The sequence below is a fragment of the Perna viridis genome, chromosome 14, assembly GCF_037379345.1.
Source record: "Perna viridis isolate PV_CMFRI_1.1 ecotype Kerala chromosome 14, ASM3737934v1, whole genome shotgun sequence".
Classification (NCBI taxonomy): Eukaryota; Metazoa; Mollusca; class Bivalvia; order Mytilida; family Mytilidae; genus Perna; species Perna viridis.
In genome coordinates this window covers 1,296,622-1,321,480 of record NC_142458.1, presented here as the reverse complement: position 1 = coordinate 1,321,480, position 24,859 = coordinate 1,296,622, and the positions used below count along the sequence as shown (strand labels likewise).

Genomic DNA, 24,859 nt, shown 5'->3' with positions numbered 1-24,859 from the left:
AATAAGAGAAATCGGCATGAGAATTCTTACAACTAGTCAGTAGTGAAACCAGAAATTCCGAAAAAAAAAGGGGCGTTCCGGTAATTTTAATTCGAGCATATGCCAACCCTAACCCCGTGGATCCACCCATACGCCTGTTATAATTTGTCCTTCGCTTCTATGGTTTAGTTCAATATACGAAAATGACACATGACAACTGTTTTTTTTTCAATTACAATGAGATGGTATGATAAACCGTGAATTATGATTTTAAAATAATATGTTCCAATAATTCACACAATATGACTTATCGAGCCGTTATTGTTAAATTCATACCTGACTTTGCACTCTTAACCTAAATTACATATATACATATACAACAATTTAAATGCAAATCGTCTGCAGTTTGGGACTACTTAATAGCAAGATTACTACTTGAATTATAATAATGTAATAACTACAGATACATATAAACCTGATAAACAATGAATGAGAAGGAGGTAGGCTATTGTTTTCTTTACAACTACTTTCATTTTAACAGAAATCGGGACGATTGTTTTGATTAGCACTCGTCTGGTGACTTTTCAAAAGATCATAAAGAGAAAATAGGGCATTAATAATGGTGAAAAAAGGGGGGTGACAAAGTGTTCGGAACTCGAAAACTAGATTTTTGATTTAGCTGAAAATTAATATAGACTTGTATTTGATGGGACTAATAATTGTGCAAAGTTTTGAAAAGTTTTCATAAGATCCGCTCTCAAGTTTTCATCTGGAAACTGGAGGGGACGGTCACCAGCGGCGGATCCAGACAATTTGAAGAGGAGGGGTGCCAGTAGGGGTTCCTCGGAAAAAGGGGGCGCTTGGACATTATTTGCCATTTTTTTTGTCAACCCCTGCACCTATCCTCTGGTTCCGCCACTGCACACAGGACTATTCAGAGGGTAATTTATAATACCACTCCACTTCGTGTGGAGGGGTATAAAATTCACTTAAATTTATCTCGACCTTTCGCTTACTTATTTTTCTTCAAAAATACTGTGTAATTTTATATCGTCAGTTTAACTTAACTGGCTCATAGGGACTTTACAAAGTCATAGAAACTTACACAGTATATTAAAAAACAGTTTTTCGGCATGACACAGGTTGTGTCCTTATTGTGTGACATGATATACCATGGTTCTCAACCCCACATGGAAAGAATTGGGATTGATATTACATACGATGAGGACATCTTTTTGTAGGTCTTAACTGGTCTGGAGCTGGTATATCAATTAACTGCTAGTAGCCCTGTCTTTGTTCATTTGTGTAACGTATAATCAGTTTCTTTATTTCTGTTTTAACAATGGACTCAATATTTTTTTCCACAGTGGCCAGATTTAAAAGTGGAAGGGTTGTGATCACGCCAAAGTACTTAAACCTCGCCGCATCTTTTGCGCCTGTCCCAAATCAAGAATTTCTTGCCTCTATATGCATTATTTCGTTTTCACTTTCATTTTACTTTTATGTTGCTGGAGTATATAGGGACAACTACTTCGCTGTGTATGATGTTGTGGCCAGCTTAATTCAGCCTGCCCCGTAGTGGGTCCCCTCGTCGTCACCATTTACATTCTCGTTATATTAAACATTGATTTGTCAAATTTTCTATTAAAAGAAAGAAGACATCTGTTTTCAATTTGTGTTGGTCCTTTGACATACCGTCTACTGTTTCGAAAAAAAAAAAAATAAGTGAATACAATCCAGTGATACGTAGTAATTGAGGAAGCGGTGGTATACCAATGCTTCGTGCTTTATTGATGACCGTATTAAGGCTCAAGTGTATTTGTGCGATGCAAATTTTTTGGGCGTTCCCTCAGCGTGACTCGAACTCGAACCGCTGTGACATCTATGGCAACACCGCCTGCACAAAATCCAGCGCCCTAGACCATTCGGCCAGCTAGGCTATATCAAAATATAGCTTCCGAATGTCACAACAAATCAGTATTATACATTCCCAGTATCAATTTGACAGTTCTAACATCGTTGGGAATTTTTCAGACCCTTCTATAAGTTTACGTTATCTTCCCTGTATCAATTTGATCCGATGGAGCAGTGTAGCGAATAGAGTCGTCACATTCTGAGACGTTGTATAATATTGATTTGTTGTGACATGCATCATTAATTTGATCCTCTATCCTACATATTAACACCTAGATGAACTGTCCCGTACTACCATACATCGTGTACTAAGTTACAGCCCTAGATTAATCCTAAGAGGAGGAATGACCCGGCCAGCGAAAGCTATATTTTTATATAGCCTAGCTGGCCGAGTGGTCGAGGGCGCTGGACTTAGTGCAGGCGGTGTTGCCATAGATGTCACAGCGGTACGAGTTCGAGTCCCGCGGAGGGAACGACCAAAAATTTGCTTCGCAAATTTGACATTTCTAACATCGTTGGAGATTTTTCAGACCCTTCTATAAGTTTACGTTATCTTCCCTGTATCAATTTGATCCGATGGAGCAGTGTAGCGAATAGAGTTGTCACATTCTGAGACGTTGTATATATATATATATATCATCATGTAGCCCAATGTCTCAGCTTAACAGCGGTATCAAGACAGTTGCGGTAACACTTACGATTTTGGAGTAAAATGAAAATAATGTACCCCTACCCCACTGAAAATCACTTAAATTGACATATTTTTTTTTCAATGTCAAAAACTCTAGAGTATTTATGCTTAAGTAAAAAATTGCTTATTTGGTATTTTCTGTTTAGTATTATCACAATAAATACTTTATGGGTTCTTTCAATGACTTGTACAGATTTTCGTATTCAGATGAACTTTCAAATGAACCCAAGTAACAAATATTTGAACCTTTTCAAGTCAAGTTAAGTAGGGGTACCATTCTTTCGCCAAAACGGCCGCGTATGCATTTAATTATACATTCCCTTGGCTCATTAGAAAGCTAAGAAGCTACACATAAATGTGTTTGAATATGCAAATTAAAGCTTGCTTGAAGTACGGTACTTGAACAAATTGCATTTTATCGATTATCGGTTAAATGGAAGAAATTATGAAGTTCAGAAAATTCTCATTATTGTCTCCTTGAAACTGAACAAAAATCGCAATTGAAATGAACGGATGTGTTGAATACATCGATAATTAAAACATGTCTTTTTTCACATCGATTATATATCAGTCGGCTTGCTTGACAAAACCCGGCTCACACATATTTCTTGTGGTTTAATTCTGTTCTGGAAAGAAAATTAATATTCCCTTGATCTTATAATCCAGGGACACTTGACCTATATTATACGTAGTAACTTAAAATGCAGCACAAGGTTTTCATTAAAGATTTGGAGAGGCATAGAAGTGACAAATATAATTCCACTTAATTAAACCTAATCTATATTCATTTAATTCTTCTCTTTATTTTATAGACTGAAGGTAAAACATAATCCCTCTTTTATTGCTAATCTGGAAAATCTTCACAACTTTTTGATTAGTTAATCCCAGAATCTGTGAAATATGTATAAACTTTAGTTGTGCTCCCATTTAAGTCTTTAATTCGTGTGATCTTGAGGTAAGTCGGTTATAATTGTGATATATAATGTTAAATTTGGCACTAGAATGTGAAAATTTAAAAATAATGTTTTCTTTTCTTTTCTTTTTTTTTGTTTTTTTAAAAACGTAGGGGCATTATTATGTATTAACTTTACTCATTTGGCGTATTCTACGCGGGTTGTTAATATAGTAAACATTTTAGGTAAAATTGATAAATAATAACCTCCCTCTTCTAAAAATCCCAGGATCCACCCCCTTCTGGTACAAATTTTATATTTTCTTACATTTCGCAACTTTAAGTTACGTATAAAAGGTGATAATACGATCTTTGCAGAAAATGTTCTGTATGTAATATGTCTTTTTTCTTTTAGTTGCCCTGTTTAAACTAACCCTAAAACAAGAGATTGTGTGGTGGTATTTTGACATTTAAAACGCTAATAATACGTATCAAGATGTTTGAACTTAAACTGTATTATATGGTACTAGACCATGTGTAAAGTTAGAAAAACCTTATTAATTCATTCTCAAGTTATTTATCTGGAAACCATCGGGTGACAGGCGTAGGACGGACACGCAGTTTTTAGGAGGGTAAAACATAATACTAAATACCTCGCCACTTCGTGTGGCAGGGTATAAAAACTGTAATATGCATTGAAAAATAAATGTGACCTTCTTCGTCTTGTCGATAAGCTCTTTAAAAACCATCATAAGTATCGAACTCTCTTCGGTTAAAAAAAAAACGTATGATGACTCTCTTTTCAGTTAAGTCCCTTGAAAAAGACTAAATTTGACGATTTATTCTGTTTTCGGCTTAAATCTGGAAATTCCTTTGGACAAGACGCAATTTGTAATTAAATGAAATGATTCTGATAAAAAAAACACAACGAAATTCTTATTTTGGTAAAAAAATAATGCAAGTTCTTCGAAGAGTTATTGCCCCTGGCTTGAAAGGGGATATATTTTTTTTCATGAAAAGATGAAGCTCAATTGATAGTTTAATTCATATTACAAGGTTATAATTGAACACGTGGTCAAATTGGTTGAGTGATAGAGTGGATTGCTCTTGAAAGATCAAATTAAAAAATTTATATATTTTTGTTTATGTTTTAATATCGCAACCGATATATAAGAAGAAATGATTTGAAGAGGGGAATAAAATAAAACAATTCAGGGACAACCACCAGACTCGGGAAATAAACTGACATGAAATAACAAAAATAACACACATATCGATACATAAGTAAATGGGCAACCATACTCAATTTAAACTAAGACCCGAGTCATCGGTCGGGTAAGCGTTTTCTGCTTTACTAGAAACACCCACAGTAAATATCACGTCCGGGGTAACGAGGTAGGAAAATTGTAACATGATGAACAAAATTATTCTCAACTATGCATGAATTCGATCATTTTCATTTCCATTGGTCAATATATAGCGTCTGTAGTATTCTTTATCTCAAATTCTTTCGGGCAGATGCAATGTATAGAATACCCGAATATATTGTTTAAAGACAAAACGTCACTTACATATGATCTGGCTAATATGTGAATAAAACAGTGGCGGCTCCAGTGGGATGGTGCACAGGGTTGCCACCCCCTTTTATTGGAAAATTTGTTATTTTTATGTGTAAAATCGACGACAGATGGCAAATATTGTCCTAGCACCCTCCCCTTGTTCTGAGGAAACTCGACTGGCACCCCTCCTTTTCAAGGTGATCCGCCCCTAGATAAGATCATCTAAAAGAATAAAGATATAGGTTAGTGAGTAGCAGAGATCATTTTGTTCCCATTGCAATGATGCCTTTTGTATGTGGGAACATGTGTCGACCTGTTGTCGATAAAAAAAATAAGCATTTTGATAACATCTTCTTTTGTATATTCAAAAGATGATTTGAATCGTTTTTACAAATTATGAAGAATGTCTGCCTAGTACTACATGAACGTATCTAGGAGTTTTTATCCTTAAGACAAATTCGAATTTAAATTGGTAAGAAACTGATCCGTTTGACGAGGGTCATCTATGATTCAGATGATATCTGGTGGTTGCTTGTAACTTTGATCATTTTCTCTTTTTAATTTCAGCTGAAGAAGGCCAGAATGAGTGTTTTGGATGACGAGACACGAGCGGGTAGGGAAATAGTTTGATTATATACATATATATATAGAAAGGTCTGAACAATTCCCAACGATGTTAGAACTGTCAAATTTGCGATGCAAATTTTTGGTCGTTCCCTCCGCGACTCGAACTCGTACCGCTATGGCAACACCGCCTGCACCAAGTCCAGCGCCCTAGACCACTCGGCCAGCTAGGCTATATAAAAATATAGCTTTCGCTGACCGGGTCATTCCTCCTCGTAGGATTAATCTAGGGCTGTTATTTGGTACACGATGTATGGTAGTACGGAACAGTTCATTTAGATGTTATTATGTAGGATAGAGGATCAAATTAATGATGCATGTCACAACAAATCAATTTTATACAAACGTCTCAGAATGTGATGACTCTATTCACTAGGTCCAGGGCGCTGGACTTGGTGCAGACGGTGTTGCCAGTAGTGAAGAAATGACAATTCTGCACCAAGACCATTTTCCATGCAGAAATCCTGCATAAGACCCCCAATTTTGGGGCCCGGGATGCAAATGGGTCTTGAGCGAGCCGGGAATGCTGAAAAGTGCTGGGAGGCAAGGTTTCTGGGGCGCGGAGGCTTTTCCGATGGGAGATACCTCATCGGAAAAAATTATTTTTTCTTGCGTAATTATTAGTGAATTATCTCCCCTGATCTTCGGAAAAAATTGGATTTTTTCAATTTATTCATGCTATATACTATGGAAAGGAAAAATAATCATTACTATTTCCTAAAATATGCTTTAGATGAGATCTCAATAATTTTCACCGGGGTCTGATGGTATGCGGGTAAAATTTTGCAAAAAATATTTATGCAATATGCAAATTTTCCATACCTTCCCTAACGTAATTGCAGGAATTGATGGGTATAAATAGCGATCGAAACTTTTAACTTGTAATGCTATGCACTATGCACAATCTTGGTGATCGAAAAATCACCATTCCAAATTTAAAAATTTGAATAGTATAAATAAAATCATGCCATCCAAGATTATCATGGATCGCTTCGAAGATTCCGTCTGCGAAGATAGCAGACCAACTTCATCTCCCGAAATGCAGAAATTCTGCAATACTCCACTGAAAAGGAAGAAGGGGCAAGGGCAAACCGGGGAAGGATGGACTTTGCTGGCGGCATACCTAGCGGCAAGACGACGCCGATCAGCCGATGGGAGGGAAATTTAGGGTGGCCGAGACCATGGGGGAACTGAGGAAAATCGCCAAAGAGGAAGGGGTGAAGGGATATAGCAGGAAGAATAAGCTCGATTTGGTGTGGCTCATCGAGTCGGAGACCGACCGAAAATTCAAACGTCGGGAAGTATTTACCAGGAAGCAGCTCAATGCGATCGCGAGGCGGAGGGGGGTCACCAATATCTCCCGGCTGAAGAAAGATCAGCTGGTCGAGAAGGTGAAGCAGAGCATTGAAGAAGCTGCAGACCATATCGAGGTTGCGGATAAGAGGGAGGCTGTGGGTGGGGTATTTCGCACGGTGATCATCAAGCCCAAGACGCAGCAGGACGTGGAGACTTTCATCAAGCTAAGCTGGGGGAAAATCCGAAGCGCGACCCGCGAAAATATCTACGCCAACCCAAAATTCCGGTCGGCCTTGATGGTAATCACCGAGTCGGCAGATTTGGACGAAGTGATAGCGCGGATGGAGGATAAGGTCATTGAGAGCCTGGCAGCTTTCCAGGCTGGGGGGGAGCGGATGGACCCTTGGGCGCATCAAGAAGCTGGAAATTCAGCTGAATGAGTACAAGCCCCTCAAGGGAAGCTCATATATCCCATTCCCAAGAAGCTCGCCGCCAAGAAGGCAATAGTGAACGTGCAAAAAAAGGATCAGCAGTGCTTCAAATGGGCGATCCTCTCGGCACTCCATCATGAGGAGGTGGATCTGATACATGCCAGCCGAGTCAAGCAGTATGAAAAGTGGGCGGACGAGCTCAGATTCGACGGCATCGACTTCCCGGTCTTACTCCGGGCAATCGATAGGTTCGAGAAGCTCAATGAGGGAATCAAGGTCAACGTATACGGATTCGATATGGGGAAGGAGGGAGGGACCTACCCGATGAGGATATCCGAAAAGGATGATGCCGGGGCAAAGCACGTGGATCTCATGCTAGTGGCTAACGATGAGAAGCGGCACTACTGCTGGGTGAAGAATCTCTCGCGGCTCTTGACTGCGCAGGTGAGCGATCACGATGGAGAAGCTTACTTCTGCCGCCGATGCCTAAACCACTTCACGCGGCAAGATCTCCTTGACCAGCACATGGAATATTGCGGTCAGAAGAAGGCGGTGAAAATCGAGATGCCTAGCGAAGGAAGTTACGTCAGCTTCCAAAACCACATCCGGTCAATGAAGGTACCATTTGTCGTCTACGCAGACTTCGAGTGCTTCACGACCAAGGTGGGGCCCGAACCGGCAAAGGCTGGCGTAGACGGAATCGTGCAGCTGCTGGAGCGCATGATGAAGACGATCATCCAGAAGGTGGAAGGGCGCGAGCCATCCAAACCCCATACCAAGATCCTCCAGAAGCACGTACCATCGGGATTCTGCTACCACATCAAGTGCTTTGATGAGACGGTATACGTCAAAGAGCCGATGATCTACACTATGCAGCGGGAAGGGGAGGACGTGGGTCAGATCTTCGTGGATCGGCTGACGAAAGACATCCGGGAGATCTATCAGCAGAACGATTTCAAGAAGCCCATGGTGATGACCGAGGAAGATAAGATCGCCTTCGCAGAAGCTACCAAGTGCTTCATCTGCGACCAGGAGCCTGGGGAGGATAGGTTGAGGGACCATTGCCACTTCACGGGCAGATTCAGGGGGGCCGCGCACAATGAGTGCAATCTGAACTATCAGGCGCCGAAATTCATCCCAGTCATCTTCCATAACCTGGCAGGCTACGATGCCCACCTCTTCATCAAGGCATATTGGGAGCTACTCAGGGCAAGATCGATTGCATCCCCAATACGGAGGAGCGCTACATATCATTCACCAAGAGCGTGGCGGTCGGCTCATACAAGGATAAGAAGGGGAAAGAGAAGACGCTCTATCAGCACCTGCGATTCATCGATAGCTTCAAGTTCATGGGGGCAAGCCTGCAGAAGCTGGTAGAATCCACGCCGGCCGATGCCTTCACCAATATGAGGCGGGAATTTGGGGCCAAGCCGATGGATCCGGAGCTCTTCAAGATTGGGCACTTTGAGTCGGAGAATGGGCGGAGCATCACTTTGCGCGAAGTGATCGACCGGGTAAAGCTGAAGCATATCGTGACGCATCCGGAAGACTACGAGCTGGGGAGTAGATACATCAAGGGGGAGAAGGTGGATAAGGATGCTCAGCTAACTCTCTTGAAAGATTACTTGGCCCGCACCAATGCCCTGGGAGAGTGCCCGATGAGGTATTACCAGCGCCATGGCTTTGGGAGGTATTGGACGGGCGAGAAGATCGGCCTCCAGAATATCAGCCGCCGCGTCCGGCATACCCTCTGCGCAGATCATATGATCGATATTGATATGAAGAATGCACATCCGACTCTGCTCTCCTGGTATTGCCATGAAAATGGCATCGCGTGCACGGGGCTCGACGCATATATCGCCGACCGGGAGAAGCTAATCGCGGACCTGATGGCCTACGAGGGAATGAGCCGGGACGATGCCAAAATCTACCTGCTCGCCATCATCAATGGGAAGATCATCAGACTCAAGCATGACGCACCCACCTGGCTCCGGGACTACTATGGGGGGATGAGGCAAATCATGGAGAAAGTGATCAAGCTGAATCCCGACCTGCATAAGCTCGCCTGCGAATCCAAGGAGAAGAGGGGGACGGATTACAATATCGAGGGCACGACCGTGAATTACATCATGTGCTCCCTGGAAAATAAGGCTCTGATGGCAGCCTTCGACTACCTGACCGATCAGGAGATCGAGGTGGGGGTGCTCGTATTCGATGGGCTGATGATCCATAAGAAGGGGGTTCCGCGCGCCAGGCTACCCGAAATTCTCCAAGGATGCTCCCAGAGGGTGAAGGAAGTCGTCGGGGCGGATATCACCTTCACGGTCAAGGAGATGGATGAAGGTTACGATATCACCTCCGCGGCGACCGGGCAGAGGGGGGACCATTTAGACCTGCTGCTCCGCAAAGGCGTCTACCCCTACGACTATATGGATAGATTCGAAAGGCTCCAGGAGACCCAGCTCCCACCAAGGGAGGCCTTCCGCAGCAAGCTCACCGGTGAGCATATCATTGAGGAATACTACGCACACGCTCAGAGGGTCTGGGGGTCTTCGGATGCAAGACCATGCGCGACTATCACGACCTCTATCTCGAGACCGACGTGATCTTACTTGCCGACGTCTTCGAGATTTTCCGCGAAATCTGCATGAAGCACTATGGCCTCGATCCGGCGCACTACGGGCGAATAATCCCTACGTGCAAGACTTCGACCCTAGCAAGCCGACCAACTATCTGATGTATCTGGACGCTAATAATCTCTACGGCTGGGCGATGAGTCGGCCCCTACCGACCGGAGGATTCGAGTGGATCGATCCCTCGGAAGTCCCAGACCTTAGCACGCTCGGCGAAGAGGATGAGCAAGGATATATCTTGGAAGTGGATCTCGAATATCCCAGGGATATCCACGATCGCCACAACGATTATCCCCTCGCGCCGGAATCCATGGTGATCAACGGAGTCAGGAAGCTGGTAGCCAACCTCCACGACAAGGAGAAATACGTGGTCCACTACGTAAATCTGAAGAAATACCTTGCCCAGGGTCTAAAGCTGAAGAAGATCCATAACGCCATCCGATTCAACCAGAGCCCATGGTTGAGAGGATACGTAGAGAAGAATACGGCTTGCAGGGCGGCGGCATCCACCACCTTCGAGAAGGACTTCTTCAAGCTCATGGTCAACTCGGTATTTGGGAAGACCATGGAGAATATCCGCAATAGGGTGGACGTGCGACTGGTGAATAGCGAGACGGTCGCCCGGAAGCTAGTGGCCAAGCCCAACTTCAAGCGTCGGACGGTCTTCAGCGAAGATCTGGCTGCCGTTCATCTGCATCGCACCAAGCTGGTCTTCGATAAGCCCATCTACCTAGGATTCTCCATCCTTGATCTATCAAAGACCCTGATGGCCGACTTCGTCTACGATTATCTGAAGCCTCGGTATGGCGACCGACTCAGCATCTGCTACACGGATACGGATAGCTTGATCTGCGATATCCAGACGGCGGACGTATATAAGGATATGGCGGAGAGTGTGCAGCAGTGCTTCGATACGTCTAACTATGCCCCAGACCATGCCTCCGGGATTCAGGTCCGCGTGAATAAGAAGGTGATAGGCAAATTCAAGGATGAGTGCGCTGGCCAGCCAATGACTGAGTACGTGGGACTCCGACCGAAAGCATACGCATTCAAGGTGGATGGCGAAGAGTGCAAGAGGGCTAAGGGCGTGAAGAAGAGCGTGGTCGAGACCAATCTGACCTTCGCCGACTATAAGGAGTGCCTGGATACGGGCAAGGAGAAATATCGATCAATGAATATCATCCGCAGCCGGCTCCATCAGGTCCTGACTATCGAGACGTGCAAGAAATCCCTCTCCGCCAATGATGATAAGCGTCACATTCTCCCCGACGGCATCAGCACCCTTGTCCACGAACACTATCGAATCTCCCGTGACTGAGATGGACCCCCTCCCCTCGCCGCACTTAGCCTATACCTAGATGAATGAGCAGCATTCGCGTGCACGGCATCCTCCTCCCCCACAAGCCCCTCTCCAACGTAGAGCTCGAGGAAGCCGCCACGACCCTAGGCATCCCTCGATTCAGAGGAGTATTTATGCGCGACGCCCTACCTCCCAACCCCCTTCCCACCGAGTGCAGCATCCTGAATCACGATGATAGCGATGGTCTCGGCACGCACTGGACGTGCTGGCATAAGCACGGAGGACTGAAAGTCTACTTCGACCCCTATGGCCGACGAGATGGTCAACTATCTGCGGTCGGAGATTCGATATAATACCGATGAGCTCCAGCGGCGCGGCGACGTGGTATGCGGGCACTTTTGCCTGCACGTCCTGAAGCTCTTATCGGAAGGTCAGACCTCGAGGAGGTGATCTTCGGATTATAGATAAATGGATAAGTTTGGATCTCACTCGAGAAAGCGCGTGCCCGTCTGGCGGATGCTCCAGGATCTCGATATGAATGATAATCGCATCACTAGTCTGGGATTGCCATGGGATAGCTCGGACGCGGTCACGAAGCGATGGGTCAATCAGCAGATGAAAGACGGTATGAAAGACCTCGAAGAGCTAGATTCGGAAATGAAGCAGATGCAGATGACCATCAAGCGGATGCAAAGGGAGTATGACGCATCCATCAAAGACCTTACCAAAAAGCTAATGACCGTGGAAGATGGTAAAGTCGATAAGTCAGAGTGCGTCTCGACCAATGGCGGCTTGATGACTAAGGACCTAGATATGCAAAAATATCACCTGCTAAATCTCTCTCTCCCCAGGACCGATAATGAGCCCATCACGAAAGCCCTTTACGATCGCCTGCAGGAGGATCTAGACGCATTAAGGGTCTTCGTCGAGCTGAAGCATGCATAAATCAAGACTTTCTGGTCTCCCTTGATCGAGACCGGAAAGCCTGGGGAGATCATTGCCAGTCGGACTCCTTGACCCAGGAATTGAAGGTTTTGGGATATCGTCTCCACTTGACGCGGATTTCTTTCTTCCCATTCCGGATGCGTCGGGCTCAAGATTTTCTCGATGCGAAAGATATCCTGGTCGGTGCGCTGAAGCTCGGGCTCGTAAAAGGACCCCTTGATTTCCTCACCCTTATAGTCTTTGAGACGATAGGTGGGCGGCTGCGTCGCTAAGGCCTGGGCGATGGTAAAGATCTCCGTCCAGCGCGGAGTATATCCCTTCTCGAAGATGCCCTTCTTCTTGGTGATCCGGACCTGATCGCCGACGTCGAATCGCTGAGGCTGCATGGGTGGGAGGTCACCGTGGCGCCTTTCTTATCCTTGAGCGGCACCAACCAGCCGTACTTGGAGAAGACGTCGATGATGCTCAGAAGGTATTTAAAGCCTCGATTATCGCGGGAGAAGGCGCTCATATCTACGAGATCGGCAGCCCAGGTATCATCCACCCCACCTACCACCACGCGGCGCTTCTGAAATTTGCGCCGGACTGGCTTGTGCAGCTCTTCGGCTAGCTCATCCGTCCATCGGACTTTTTTTTCCCCACGCCCAGCCCAAATCGTGCTTTGGTGCCGATGATGGGTCTGACGATGCCACGCTCGAGGCGCTCGCGTGCGGTGGGATTGGGGATGGCATCGAGGGAGGCTAGCATCGTCTTATCGCAGATCGAATTGCGTGCGGCCTTATGCTTGGTGTAGCAAAGATCGTGGCGATAGGCGGCCTCATCGACTCAGTTGATGGGTCTGGACCAAGGTTTGGGGGTGCCGTCGGCATTGAGTCGCTGGCTGAGTCTGGTCCCCGGACCGGTGAAATTATGCCCCGGCAGATGCATCTCGACGGGCAGCCGATTGATCATCTTATTCATGAGTCCGGCGCCACTCTCCGTCTTCATGAATTCCGACTTCCGCGCACCGCACCCGGCGCAGGTCCCCACCTTCCGTCGCCGCCGTCCGTCATCGCTCGTGATCACGGCGCGATTATTCGTCTCCGTCTTCTTCTTGCACTTCAAGCGGTACATTCCCATTTTATATAGATAAATGGACGTTGAAGACCTTACCTACGATGAGCCCGCCGCGAGTCGTCGGCATAACCACTATCTCCTCCCGCAGCGATCCATCCGAGGTCTGATCATCGGGAAGTCAGACTGCGGCAAGACGACTCTGCTGAATAATCTCCACCTACGCGATGGATGGCTCGATTACGATCGCCTCTACGTCTTCGGAAAATCGCTCCATCAGCCCATCTATCAGCTGCTGCGGCAGGCGCTGGGGAAAGGATTTTCGAAAGACGATATCCGCGACCTTCTCTCCATCAAGGATCGCTATCCCCACTCTCTGGTCGACGTGGTGCAAATGATGAAGCCACCGCCCAAGCCTAGCCGTATCGAACCCTTCTTCTTCAACGAGGCGAGCGACGTGCCCGATCCTCGAGAGCTCGATCCCGCCCGCAAAAACCTCATGGTCTTCGACGATCTGATGCTGAGCAAGCAGAGCAAGTGCGAGGATTTCTACGTGCGCGGTCGCCATAATAACGTCGACTGCTTCTACCTCTGCCAAAATTACTTCAAGCTCCCGCGGCAATCGATCCGGGAGAATGCCAACCATCTGCCTCTTCGAGCAGGACGCTAAGAATCGCGATCATATCCGCCGGGACCACTGCGGCGATCTCACCCCAGCCCAATTCGATGCCTTATGCGACCACTGCTGGGCTAAGCCTCACGGATTTATGACCATCGATCTCACGAGCCCCAAGACGGCTGGAAAGTATAGATGCAGTCTAGACGATTTCTATCGAGTCTAAGATAAAGAATGGATCACTTGAAGGAATTTTTCCTGGAGAATCAGTTCGATCTAGAGAAAGGTCGATCTCCATCGATCGCTGAATTAAGGGGATACCTCTTGGATATACTCTCCAAGCCTCCCCGATGGCTGGATAGGTGCGAGGGGTGCTCTGCGGATCACTATTTTGTTCGATACGTGGAAGAGTGTGATTGCAAACTTCTCGGCGATATTTGCCACCCCTGCATCCGCCAGCATCTGGGCAAATTTGGAGAGTGCGAGTGCCGCTGCCGCCATAGCCTTGAGGATGGCTTCTGCAATAAGTGCGGACTCACGCTCATTCGCCGCATCGATCATCAGGATTTCGAAGGAAGGACCTATAATCCCCACTATCGTCGCAAACCTAAGCCGCCACCCAAACCCCCGTGCCCCGTCAAGACCGTCCGCGGCCATCAGTGCACGTATCCCTCCATACCGGGCAGTGATAAGTGCAAGAGGCATTCGAAGCTTTTCCCTGGGAAATACTATCGGTGCGGTAAGGCTTTGCATCGTATCCACGAGGCTATATACGCGCCCAAATTTGCCACCTACTGGTTGGGCGTAAAAGTGAGGATGGTGGGGGAGTGCGATCTCCTCAAATGTTTGTTTGTTTGTTTGTTGGGGTTTAACGTCCGAGCAGCAATATTTCAGCTATATTCAGACAATGAACATGAAATGGATGATAAATCGAACATGAAATGATAAAAAAAAAGGATGGGTCACAAGGATAATAGGGTCGACAAATTTTGATTGGCACTGGAAAAAGGGGGATGGGTAAGGTCGGGCAATTTAGCCTCCTGTGGCGGAGCGCAAAGGTTCCTACTCCTATCGAATACCACAGCAGGGTTCTTTAACGTGCGAGGAACGTGGCATCTTTCCCAACACGGTGCACCACTATGGTTTGCGGTCAGGTTTTCCGTATTATAGCCTGACAACCCCAGCATGCAACACGCCAGGGGTACCCCATTCCACCACCTGGGGCACACATCCCAGTTGCTCTGTGGGCAGAGCGCCTAGCCCCCGGCTAGGTTTCTGAGCACCATTTAGTCGCCTTATACGACAAGCTTAGCGCTGCTGCAGGCCTATTCTTTTAACACCCGGACCTGCACGGGGCATCTCCTCAAATGTGTGAAGAGGATCGACCGCGAGCCCTTCTGCTCCTCCAAATGCATGGAGAGTACGTAGGATCTTCGGGAATCCACGGTTTTTGCATCCCGCTGAGGCAGGAGGCAAAAAGCATGGGAGATGGCTTGAACGCTATGGGGCGATTGATCCATCGCTTAGGGGCGTTCGATCCAACGCTATGGGGCGTTGGGGGCGATGGGACGAACGCTATGGAGCGATGGGGGTGAACGCTATGGGGCGTTGGTGGTGCTATAAATAAAATGACGTTCATCAAGATCACCGACCCCAAGCAGCGTGAGGCGCTTGCCAGGGACTTGCAGGAGACCAAGCGTAGCATCCAGGCTAGTGATATGCAGCGTCGTCTGGATAAGATCGGACTCAGCCGCGATCTCTCCAAGATATTCAACTCCCAGATCACCAAAAAGATATCCCACTCGCTCTGCCCGCCCCGGTGCCTGACCTTCCTCTTCCTCTCCCTGCTGCTGAGGGCGACGACGATCCGCTTGCCATCGAGCAAGCATTGAGAACCAACCTCGGTCCGCGAGCCACCCATTATCTGCAGCTCAGTATGACTCCCAAGGCCGACCATACCTTTGGATTGTGAGTGGAAGACGGCACCATCATGATCGGGAGTCTGCCAGTCACCTTCGATGGAGACGATATCTTCGTCGATGGCGAGCGCTATAAGGGTACCCCCGGCCTATGGGAGCTTATGGTCCTGAAGAATCCCAAAGATTTCGAGGTGGATGACCTGCATACCTATGGTGATATCCTACGAGCATCCAATGCCATGTATCAAGGCAACTCTGTGCTCTCGCAGACCCCTAAGGCCAGCAAAAGCCGGAAATGGAAGGAGAACGTCTCGTATCTCTATAAGCAAGATAAGTATGGGAGTGGGGTATCGACCGTCTTCTCCCCACATGCTTCGACCAATTGCTGGATCGCCTCGATCTCTGCGCTGCCGCCTACCAGGCCGGAAATAATGGGGTGCGCAACGAAATCGTGGCCATCCTCGACGCCATGAGGAAGTCCAGTCATATCAGCAGGGAGGAGTACGAGAAGCTGCATCCGAAGCTCCTCTAAATAAATTTACGATGCCTTTAGTAGTAAATCACGGATATCGTCGAAAGTATGCAGTCGACGGACGAGGCCTTTTCGATACGATCGTCAGTCTGGCCGGACGGGTGCTTTCCTCCTCCGCCGCCAAGACGTTGGGTAGCAAGGCCGTGAGCGCCGCCTCCAATGCAGCTTTGAAAGGCGTGGAGAAAGATGCGAGCAAGGCGGTGGACCACGTCGTCAATCGAGTGACCCGCAAAAAGAAGCATCAAGCACCACCCGCCAAGAGGACCCCACAGCAGCAGACCCGTCTCAATAATCTCATTTCGGGCGGGGGCATCGCCAGCATCCACGACTTCGTCCAGCGCTATAGATAAATATATCATGGCCGATATGCTCTCTATCACCGAAGGATTGACTTTCGATGAAAGTCTCCAGGAATATCAGGTTCACGAATACGAACCTCAAGCCGGGGCGCAGCTGAATAATGCCGGCGCAGAGATACGCATCAATATCGAGACTCAGGATCTCTTCCTCCATCCCGCCGAAAGCTATCTCTTGATCGAAGGCCGACTTCAGAGGAATGATGGCGCTGCGTATGGCGACGCCGATCTCGTATCGCTCGTCCATAACGGTGCCATGTATCTCTTTCGCAGCATCAGTTACCGACTCTCCGGCCAGCAGATCGAACATCTCAACGACCCTGGCATCGCCACCACCATGCTAGGGATGCTGACGTACCCCGACGACTTCTCCAAATCGCAAGGCCTCAACCAGCTATGGTTCAAGGACTCCACGGCCGATGCTGAGGCAGATAACGTTGGATTCGCAGCACGTAGCGGGTATATCCTCACCGAGCCAGCCAATAAGGGATCCTTTTCCTTCTCCATCCCCCTCAAGCACGTCTTTGGCTTTGCCGAGGACTACGATAAGATCGTCTACGGATTCAAGCACGAGCTCTCCCTGGTGCGCGATTCGGATGCCAATGCCATCCTCCGAGCCGCCGCCGTCAACGACGTGGCCAAAGTAGTCTTGAGCAAGGTCTCCTGGTTCGTCCCCCACGTCATCCCGTCCGACGAAAAGAAGCTGCGGCTCTATAAGACCATTCATAGCAAGACCAAGATCGATTGCGGATTTTGCATGAGGCAGTGCGACTCCATAGCCGTGACCCAGACCTCGCAATTTCATTGGCGTCTAGCCGCTAAAAGAGGGCGAGAAAAACCACGATGGATCATCGTCGCCTTTCAGACCGAAAGGGGTAACGATCAGCTGCATAATGCCGCCGTCTTCGACCACTGCCGATTGCGAAATATCCACGTGACCCTCAATGCGGAGCGCTATCCCGCCGTGGATTTCAATGCTGGCTTCACCCAATGCAGGGTCGCCAGGGTCTATAAGGAGGCTGCCGAATTCCGCAAGAAATTCTATAGCATGGAAAGTCTGCTGCGCAATGGCGGCATCAATCCCTCCGACTTAATCGATCTCTATCCCCTATTCGTCATCGACGTGAGCCATCAGTCCGAGCGATTGAAAGAGTCGACCGTGGATATCCAGATCCGAGCCGACTTCGAGCGCAACGTCCCTGCCAATACCCAAGCCTTCGCCCTGGTCATCTCCGATCGAATCCTCCAATTCGAATCCGACGGCCAGAAGTTGAGCGTCGTCTTCTGAGGAGGCTTAGATAAATGGACGCTTCACTTTTGCGGAAAATCGCCACCAATACCGAACCCAAGCACGTGTTCTCCTTCATCGTCTCTGGGAACGATAGCCAGATCTTGACTCGCTTCAACCCACCCCTCCAGCTGCGCGAGGAGAAATCTTACGAGATGGCCCTCGTGAATCTGGAGACCTACTACTCCATCCCCAATATTCATGCAGGTAATAATTCCTTCCGCTACTCTCCCGATGATGGGGCTAGCTGGTTTCCCGTCGAGCTGAGCACCGGCTCCTATGGAATCGACGATATCAACGATGAGATCCAGCGACAACTGCGGCTCCATAAGCACAAGGTTAAGATCCTTCTCGACGCCAATCGCGCGACGCCGAGAGCGACCCTCACTCTCGCCAAAAATTACCAAGTGGATTTCAACGTGCCCAATAGCATCAGTACGGTGCTTTGATTCGAGCGCCGGACGTATGCCTACGATCGAAGCACTAATGGCTACGCGGAAGGCGAGAATATCGTCAATATCATCAGCATCAATAACATCCTCGTGAATAGCGATATCATCCACGGAAGCTACGTCAACGGCACGCAGCAGTCCACCATCTATAGCTTCTTTCCCGCAGTCGATCCCGGCATGAAGATCATCCAGACTCCCAAGAATCTGGTCTACTTACCCGTGACCCTGAAGACCATCGACCGCATGCAGACGTATCTGACCGATCAAGACGCTCGCCCCATCGATCTGCGAGGGGAGAATCTCACCATCCGCTTCCATCTGCGTGAGGTATAGATAAATGGATTATCAAGAGTACGGTCTCAACTTGACGAAAGGTCAGGCAGAGAAGATCCCGCGTGCGGCAAAGAACGGTTGCCCCGTGAGCTTCCGATTGTCGCATGCCAACCTATCCGGTGAGCATAAGATGCTCCTCACTCGCCGCCAGATCCAGCGCATCGCCAAGCTCTTGCAGAGCGGTAAGGGTGGTATGGTCTTGGAGATGAGTCCGAAGCAGGTGAAACATAATATGCAGAAAGAAGGTGGATTCCTCCCCATGCTCGCAGGTCTCGCCTCTGCTGCGCTACCCATGCTAGCCAAAACCGTGCTACCTGCTTTGGGCGTGGGCGCATTGAGCGGTTTGGGTAGTGCAGCCAACCAAAAGGCCGTGGGATCTGGATTATTTCTCAAGAAGTGTGGGAAAGTATGCTGCGTCTGTATTTGAGTCCAGGCACTTTGCCCAATACGTACGGCGATGGATTGTACTTGAAGAGCGGACGTCAGATCTACGACGGAAGTGGGCTGATCCTTGGACCCAATAGCCCCTTCAAAAGCATCCCCATCTTAGGCATGCTCCTATAGATATAGATAAATGACCGACGAAGTAGATGCCAGACTCGAGGATTTCCTGCATTCCGAGGTCCAGAAATATGCCCGCATGTTTCGGATCTATAAGCGACTCGATAAGATGGTCTCCACTGTCCAAGCTGCGGCCTCCATAAGCAGTCTGCTGCTTACCAGCGGCACCATGGGGTCTGCTCTAACCGGGGTTGGTGCCGCGGCGTCCCTCCCTCTTGGATCCCTTGCTTGCTTGAGTGCTACGACCGCCCTAGTGCTCTCGCTGATCGCCAAGCGAATCGCCAAGAAGGTGAAGCATCGTGATACTCTCCGCTTGGCCAGATCCTATCAGTCTCAGCTCCCAGGTGAAGATGTTACCCCTGCCGTCTGCCTGAAGAATTAGTACGATGGAAAGGACCGACTGCGCCAGCCATCGCCCCCATTCAGCGAAGATCTAGCCAAGCATTCCCAAGACCCTCGCTGATTTCCAGCCCTCAAATATCTTTTCCGATGGGTTTCCCCATCAGAAAAGGATTCTTCCACGCCCCCTCAAATCACCACTTCAAAGTCGAAGTAGTCATGCCCGCTCTTCTTTGCCTTCTTCATCCCATAGTTATCGATCTTGAGCAGGTGCCACCTTTCCCGCGGTATTCGCTTCATCTCCCGGATCAACCTGCTGCACGCCCAGACCTTGGTCTTTACCTTTTTCCTCTCCAACGTCAGAATCATACCCTCCCCGTACTGGCTTTTTGTCTCCTTGACGTCTACCACTTGAAATATTTCCCATGGCAGGTCGCGCCACCTCAGGGGAGTTGACTCGCGTCTGGCTTCCCTTTGAGCCAGTGCCCTTTTTCTCACCTCCTCGTTGCTCTCTTCCCGCCCGGGACCTAGCAATCGGATTTGCCGATCCATCTTTTGAGAAGATTCGGAATTCATGATTTATTGGATTTCCAAATTGTTTAATCTATTTTGGTGATACCTTGCCTCCCAGCACTTTTCAGCATTCCCGGCTCGCTCAAGACCCATTTGCATCCCGGGCCCTAAAATTGGGGGTCTTATGCAGGATTTCTGCATGGAAAATGGTCTTGGTGCAGAATTGTCATTTCTTCACTACTGTTGCCATAGATGTCGCAGCGGTACGAGTTCGAGTCCCGCGGAGGAAACGACCAAAAATTTGCATCGCAAATTTGACAGTTCTAACATCGTTGGGAATTTTTCAGACCGTTCTATACGTTTACATATCTTCCCTGTATCTTCAATTTGATCCAATGGAGCAGTGTAGCGAAGAGTCGTCACATTCTGAGACGTTTGTATAATATTGATTTGTTGTGACATGCATCATTAATTTGATCCTCTATCCTACATAGTAACATCTAAATGAACTGTGCCGTACTACCATACATCGTGTACTAAATTACAGCCCTAGATTAGTCCTGCAAGGAGGAATGACCCGGCCAGCGAAAGCTATATTTTTATATAGCCTAGCTGGCCGAGTGATCTAGGGCGCTGGACTTGGTGCAGGCGGTGTTGCCATAGATGTCACAGCGGTACGAGTTCGAGTCCCGCGGAGGGAACGACCAAAAATTTGCATCGCAAATTTGACAGTTCTAACATCATTGGGAATTTTTCAGACCTTTCTATACGTTTACATATCTTCCCTGTATCAATTTGATCCGATGGAGCAGTGTAGTGAATAGAGTCGTCACATTCTGAGACATTTATATATATATATATATATATATATATATATATAAACATTTAGAATGAGTATGCTACGGGTAGCCACTTCATATTTTCAATTAGTGATTTAACGTTGCCCTATCTATAGTCAGTGTCCGACTTTGTTGGTATCAACTTCGCCCCCGCATACCTTCAACTGAAAATTTATACAATTTCGAAATCGAGGCCTGGACCCGGTGGTTACACTCGCCGTTGCTGGCACTCAAAGATTCAGTATAAAATGACAACCAGTCCTTTTATGAAATGTATCCTCCTTACAAGTATTGTGGGTATTTCTGTCATATTTTCAGCAATCAAGAAGACCTACCGTTCTATGGACGAAAATGGAGACGGGAGAGTGTCAATCAATGAAGTGAAAAGAGCATCCAGAAGGCTTGGAATTCAGTTTACAACAGAACAACTCAAACGAATGATGGGCGAGATAGACGAAAATGGTCAGTATAACACTTAGGAAGCAACCTCGGGTACGAATTCGAAACTTCTTCTGGCCCTCCTATTTTAATGATGATGTCCATTATAAGTGGGAAAACCACAGGCATTGGAGACGTGAGTCTTTCGGACCACCACTTCTCTTTTCTCGACAACAATTATTTCTTCAGGTCTGATAAATCGTAATTACAGTTCGTATTTTTGCCAGTTTCTGGACCAGTTTTGGAAAATATATCAAAAGAAATGCATTATACCAATATCTAATAGAATTGACTCAGGTGCTATTAGTGCGAGAGTAACAAGATTTAAGAGTCGAAAAATCATTAAAAGGCAGTGCAAAGTATACCCCTCATATTCTCCTTACTTAATCCCTGTTCCAAGCAGTGTTTATTATAAATGTAAAGTGGAGTTAAATGTATTTTCAATGCATGTAAATATCTACGTACATTAACCACCTGCCCGACTCAAAATATATCTACAAGGGACTTATATTGGCAAACTTCATTCGGAAACCTTTGTATGTTCAACAAGTGTCCTTACCTTTTTATTGGTTCTAACATTGACTCTTTTGTTAATAAATTAAATATTAATTATCTCTATTACATTACGTCCTAATTCCTGCTATTACTTTTTATCTTGGCATTTGCACGAAGAAATTATTTACTTAGACATTTCATTATGTTTTCAGTCCTGATAGTTAACATACATTATCATTCGTGCCAAGAACGCTTGAGGATTTAACTCGTAATCGGAACCACTTCCGCACACTCGTTAAATCTAGGCGTTTTTTTTTCAGCACTCGTGATAATATTTTGGTTATTCACTCTTTCCAAATAATTATCCTCTTAGTCATGTATGCTCCATTGCATTTTAAGATACTTACTAAAGTACTCTATTCCGCGTTTTATAGTATGCCAGTGGCGTTCAATAGTTATTTTATTAAGTTCAAGATTAACGAATCCCACGTTACATTATGATGTTAGTGTGCATGTGAACGTCATTACTTTGCACGAAACCTTGTTTTACTTAGACATTTTATGACAAACATGTATTTTAACTACATGGACGTGTTTTTATTAATTGTGTTTGAGGAAACAAGGTGTGCTTTTTGGATTTTGAACTAGCTTTCAGAAAAAGAGAATACTCTTTCGAGGTAAATGCAGATTGTTATCTTTTGTTCTATTTGTTAAAGTGTGTTTGTATTAGTTGTGTTAAATCCTAATTCACCAGATTTTTATAGTTCATTTCCCAACACTGTCCCACGGGTTAAGGGGGGAGATTGAGCGCTCACAAACACGTTTAACCCTGCGACATACTTTATGTGCTTTCCTTAGCCAGGAACCTGTTGTCCAGTGCTTGTCGTTTTTCTATAGATTAGATAGATTTTCGTCTTTTTTGAAAACAACTATTTAGTTTCTCGTCGTTTATTTTGTGGCCTTTTACAGGTATTGGTCTCGTCCACCATTGAAGACCGTATTGTGACCTGTATGTTTAATTGTTCGTGATTTTTTGGTGCATGAACATCATATTGACAATACTGTTACATTTATTTTTATATCCTATTTTCCGCGGTGTAGACCAGGGTTGAGTAAAATACAAGTTTCATAATTTTAATTGTTGCTTTGATTATTTTAGAGGATGGATACCTTGATTTTAAGGAATTTGAGAATATGATAGCAGACTATATTTTCCAGCAGACGGCAGAGGTCAATGCGGCACGTGCCATTTACCAAAGTATGGATTCCGACCGTGACGGACAAGTAACAATTACTGAAATAATGACAGCTTTAAAAATCCCCAAAAGTGAAGCAAAGGAACTTCTACGAGAAGCTGATACCAATAAAGATGGGAAAATGTCATTTGATGGTAAGAGACAATCTTGAATTGTTAAAAATCAATGCAATCGCAAAATAAGTAAACATCGTACTTAACGGAATTCAAGACAAGTCCAGGATTCGGGCAGTTGTCAAAAGGAACATTATATATATATATAATTATCCAGTACAGGAAAAACTGTAGTCAGACCAATTAAATAGACACACACAATAAAGCACATAAATTATCCAAAATTACACGTACGGAAAAACCAAAAGTAAATAAGCAATCCCACCAAAACATCCGAACATTGACCAGGTGCACCGGTCGGGTAAGCGTCCTCTCTGCTGTTCTAGAAACACCCGCCGATTTGCTTATGAAATATCACGTTCGGGTTGACGAAAGAGGAAAACTATAACGACGACCATAAAACTTATGTAACAAGAAAACCTGGTTTCAGAATCCTAATTAAAAGAAATCTAGCACGGTACATACATCCACATAGTTTGGACACGCTTTGGCATAACGCACGAGTTATAGTGTATGTCACATTTATCAATATCTTTAATATTAAACGTGTAGTCAAAGTTTTATGCTCCTATTCGTATATTTTCCATTCCATTATTGAATCGCCTGTTGCTAATGTATCCGTAATACTATTAAGTTTTTTAAAATTCCATACATGTACTTCATGCAAGGAATAAGATGAGTTCAGTATTCATGTTTATTTATTATTTTTTGGAGTTGGGGGTGGGGTGTAGTTTTAGTGTTAGATAAGAACTTACTGAACAAAACGAAGACTGATGCATTGTACAACATACATATTCAAAAAATTGACACTTTTAGGCACAATAAATACATCACGACACCTCCCTTTCAGAGTTTCTTGCAGTGTTCCAAAAATCCGTAGAATAGATGTCATTACTACCTCAGCATTTTGCCAAAAAAAGGGAATTTTGGCGAGAAGTTCCAACATAAACAGTGCTTTGAAGTTTTATATTAAAACTGAATATGAACAGTTGAACTATATAAATATGAGCGTCAGAGAATTCAGGAATAAAAGTTCCAGGTGGCTGATACCCAATTTAGGTACTTCCACAAGAGTAAAGAGGGATAACTCTAGAAAATTTGTGGAATCTATAAATTTCTGTATATTTTTTATTTCGCAATATGTTTTGAATGGCATTGAAATATGAATAAATGTACATAACAACACTAAAAATAAAATGTTTGCTCGTTTGTTCATGTATTAGAGTGAAGAAAGTCATCTTCAGCCATAAAATAATTAACAATCAACAAACCCCTATCATTGTGTTTTCATTATTGTTTTGTTTTCACAGTTTTATCCAAAACTTTTTATACAGATGTACTTATTTTTTGTAATTTAATGTATCTGTACAATAAACCAATTTTTAAACTTGTGTTATAACTTTTTTTTAAAGTGTCAGTCTTTGTAATAATTAGGCAATCGTTGAAACAAGGTTTGAAATAACTCTGACCATATATATCATCAACAGCAAGG

At 45.8% G+C, this 24,859-nt stretch overlaps 1 protein-coding gene across 1 annotated transcript; it reads left to right on the top strand.

Moving 5' to 3' along the window:
* The first annotated feature begins 342 nt into the window (after positions 1-342).
* LOC148597686 (uncharacterized) lies at positions 343-24,758 on the top strand. The gene is made up of 5 exons (XM_088561700.1): positions 343-479; positions 5,603-5,648; positions 21,384-21,527; positions 23,158-23,388; positions 24,218-24,758. Exons 1-5 carry the CDS (start codon positions 465-467, stop codon positions 24,250-24,252), a joined length of 471 nt encoding a protein of 156 aa, XP_088417826.1. The 5' UTR covers positions 343-464; the 3' UTR covers positions 24,253-24,758.
* The last annotated feature ends 101 nt before the right edge of the window (positions 24,759-24,859 follow it).